The 3252-nt window shown below is 27.9% G+C and overlaps 1 protein-coding gene across 1 annotated transcript in view; it reads right to left on the bottom strand.

Annotated features, from left to right (window-relative positions):
- Nucleotides 1-3252, bottom strand: part of LOC108693177 (paramyosin-like) — a 24908-nt gene that overhangs the window by 19637 nt on the left and 2019 nt on the right. The window contains exons 4-8 of the mRNA XM_018201991.1: nucleotides 2684-2961; nucleotides 1745-1849; nucleotides 1604-1672; nucleotides 1369-1518; nucleotides 859-1065 (exon numbers count right to left, since the gene is read on the bottom strand). Coding sequence (XP_018057480.1) covers nucleotides 859-1065; nucleotides 1369-1518; nucleotides 1604-1672; nucleotides 1745-1849; nucleotides 2684-2961 — 809 coding nt within the window. The remainder of the gene's footprint in view (nucleotides 1-858; nucleotides 1066-1368; nucleotides 1519-1603; nucleotides 1673-1744; nucleotides 1850-2683; nucleotides 2962-3252) is intronic.

Here is a 3252-nt window from a genome sequence, read left to right as displayed (position 1 = left end):
ACACACACACACACACACACACACACACACACACACACACACACACACACACACACACAGAAAAATATTATTTCACTAAGAAAAGTGATTGTTCATTTTACTTTCTTTCCTTTAAAAAATAACAGTTATCTTTAACAAAGAATATTTTCTTAATAATAATTTTAAAATATACTTATTACAAATTTTAGAGAAAAACTCGTTATCATGTATTCAAAAGAATTTATTTTCTTTTGAAGAATATATTATAAAATTGTTCAAAGGAGATTTTATATAATAAATCGATTTGTTTTAATTTGGTAATCTTGAATATTAATTAAGTATTGAACTTACTAGAATTCAAAATAAATTTATGATAAACTTATAATAGAGTTGTAGACGTATAAATTTTTTAAACAAGTGATTAATAATTAAAGGCGATATATTCCACGTAACACAGCAGTGCCTGAAATTCACTTGCATAAACGTTTTTTGAGCGCGTTACAAGCGCTGCTGTGTGCTATGTGTAATTACGTGACATGTATTTTTCTGTGTGTGCTTTAGATACTTATAGCCAAGACTGTAGATATATCTGCAAAATGAAGAAAGTATTTATTAAAAAATAATCTCTACTCTACGAGCCTATAATTTTTTTTCATTATTTAAAACTACAAATTTTTTTTGATGACATATCTTCGTAATGATCGGTAAAATCTGCAATTCGTAAAATCTCTTTGATTGTATTTATACTGTTCCACTCTAATTATAAATTAAGACAATGTAGCCGTACCGGTATTCTCGAATAATTTATTTCCTATTATTAATTGAATCGACATTAAAATTAATGGATTGCAATGTGACGCACGTAGCCAAATGACGCACCTCACGAGTGTCAGCCGTAACAGACATTTGCTTTATCAACGTCAATAGTCGTTTTATTTCGTCTTCTCTGTCCGCCAACGTGCAACTTTGCTCGTGATATTGCTTTTGAAGCATATCACGTTCCCGCCAGACATTTTTCATCTGCTCTAAAGCGATACCGCAGCTCTCAGCCTCTCTTGATAAATGCTCCATTTCCTTCACCTTCCGCTAATTCATCACACATTTACACATGTTAATACATTAAAACAAATCCGCGGTTTCTTCTAAGACAGTGAAGTCTTAACCTACGGCCCGCTTGCGAATTTTTTATGGCCCGCATAGCTCAAAATATAAAATCATATTTTCTATTTTAAGAATAATAAAAAATAAAATAAAAAACATTATACGAACCGTAAGATTTTATCTGTTTCTGAAAATGGATTTTTAAAAATAACTCTTTAAAAAGATGCATCATTGCTCTAAGGAATTAGATATATTGCACAGCGTTTACTACATTTTGTATGTACGAACCGTAAGCGACTCGTTTTCCATGGAAAGTAATTCTATCTCCTTAACTTCTTTTCTAAGTTTCTGGATTTCCTGCGTCTGGAAATAACAAACTTGACATTTTCTAGCTAACTCCGCTTTCAACTGATCCACCAGACACTCGAAGGAAGAAAGCTGTAAGAAAAACAATACGATAGTATCCACAAATTTTAGGACAAACAAATGTATAAAATTGTATAAAATTATTCAATACTATTACTTTTGCATTTAAATCTTCTACCTCGTCGTCGCGCCTGTTGCTCACTACTTTCAACTTTTCTTGCAGGGTCTAGAGACGCGAGATTCAAATAATTACACAAACTTTTAATTGAACTAGTCGGGAGTAAATACTGCGATTTACATTAATGTTACGTCTCAGAATGCTTGTATTTTCATCCTTCTCTCTTAACAGCGTTTGCATATGCTTATTCAGCTCCCGCAGCTCTTCCAGCTCATCCTCCTTCATCTGAAAAGCGAACATATAATAAAATTCACAGATTCATTATAATCATATATAAAGCTCTTGTAAATAAATTTTTCATATTATTTCATAATTATTAGAATTCGTATATTAATTCATATATTAAATTTATAAAGATTTCTTTAAAAATGAGTTAAACTTTTTTAGATTTTATAAGTTTTTCTCAAAAATCATAGAATAAGAAGTTTTAAAAAGAAAGAATCTTAGAATATTTCAGAATTTATTTATGTAAAATTGCAAAAATTTTTTCTAAGAATTTTTATAATGTAATTTTTCAAAGTTTTTCTATAAATTTTTTAATTTTTTAGAATTTCTGTGTATAATTTTATAAGTTTTTAGAAAATTATTCAGATTTTGAAAATATAAATTAGAATGGTTTTCAGAAATATTGAAAAAAATTTATTTGTTCTAAATTTTTTTATATACATGGTTCGAAATATTCTAATATGTCTCTCTTATTCCATAATTTCCGAAAAAAGAAATTTAGAATCTGAGGAAATTTAAGATATTTTTTAGATATTTTAGATATTTTTTAGAAATCTTCATAAATTTAAAATATAACAAATTCTTAAAATTATTATAAGATATTATAAGAATATTTTTCCAAGGAATTTTAAAAAAATAGATTTTAGAAAATAAACTTTTGCAGCACTTTTTAGAAATATTCTTACAAAAATATCTAAGAAATTTTCTTAAAAAAATTATGAAATTATTTTTTGAAATATTTTAAAATTTAGAAAGTCTAAAAACTATACAAAATTTTAAAAAAAAGACTATTTTGATGACGATATTTTGAAAATCAAATGTATCATTTCATACACCAAGCTCGTTTTTCAGAACAATAATTTCTGAATCCTTTTGAATAATCACTCCCTTATGGTTCTTCTCGCAGATCTCAGGATCCGAGTTCATCCCTAATTCACTTTCAGACGTAGATACACTTTCGGTAGTCTCGTAATATCGACTGGAAGGCGAATCGACATTAGACTGTTTGTCATCGTTTTCCTTATACTCTTCCGTTTGCACACCCATTTCACGAACATCTTGCGCCGCTTGGGAAGATGCGTCGACATACTCTATGCAAATGCTCATGTGCTCTGCAAAATTTATCGTGGTTTGCAATAGATTATTTCAAATCAACAGAAAATTTTTTTATAAAAAATATCGATTTTACTTCTTTCAATTTTCGATAAATATTAAAAATTAGTAAATATTTAGCAAATATCGACTAATAATAATATAACCGTTAGTTATAATTTCCCGCTCAACAATATAACGTGTTATTCTTGCTGAAAATTTTTTTTAAAGTTTTTCGTAATTTTTCAGAATTCCCGATAAAAATTTTTCATGCATGAATATGTATAAATATAAATATTTATAGGTATATA

This window comes from Atta colombica, unplaced genomic scaffold, assembly GCF_001594045.1.
Source record: "Atta colombica isolate Treedump-2 unplaced genomic scaffold, Acol1.0 scaffold108, whole genome shotgun sequence".
Taxonomy (NCBI): Eukaryota; Metazoa; Arthropoda; class Insecta; order Hymenoptera; family Formicidae; genus Atta; species Atta colombica.
This window is presented reverse-complemented; position numbering and strand designations above follow the sequence as displayed.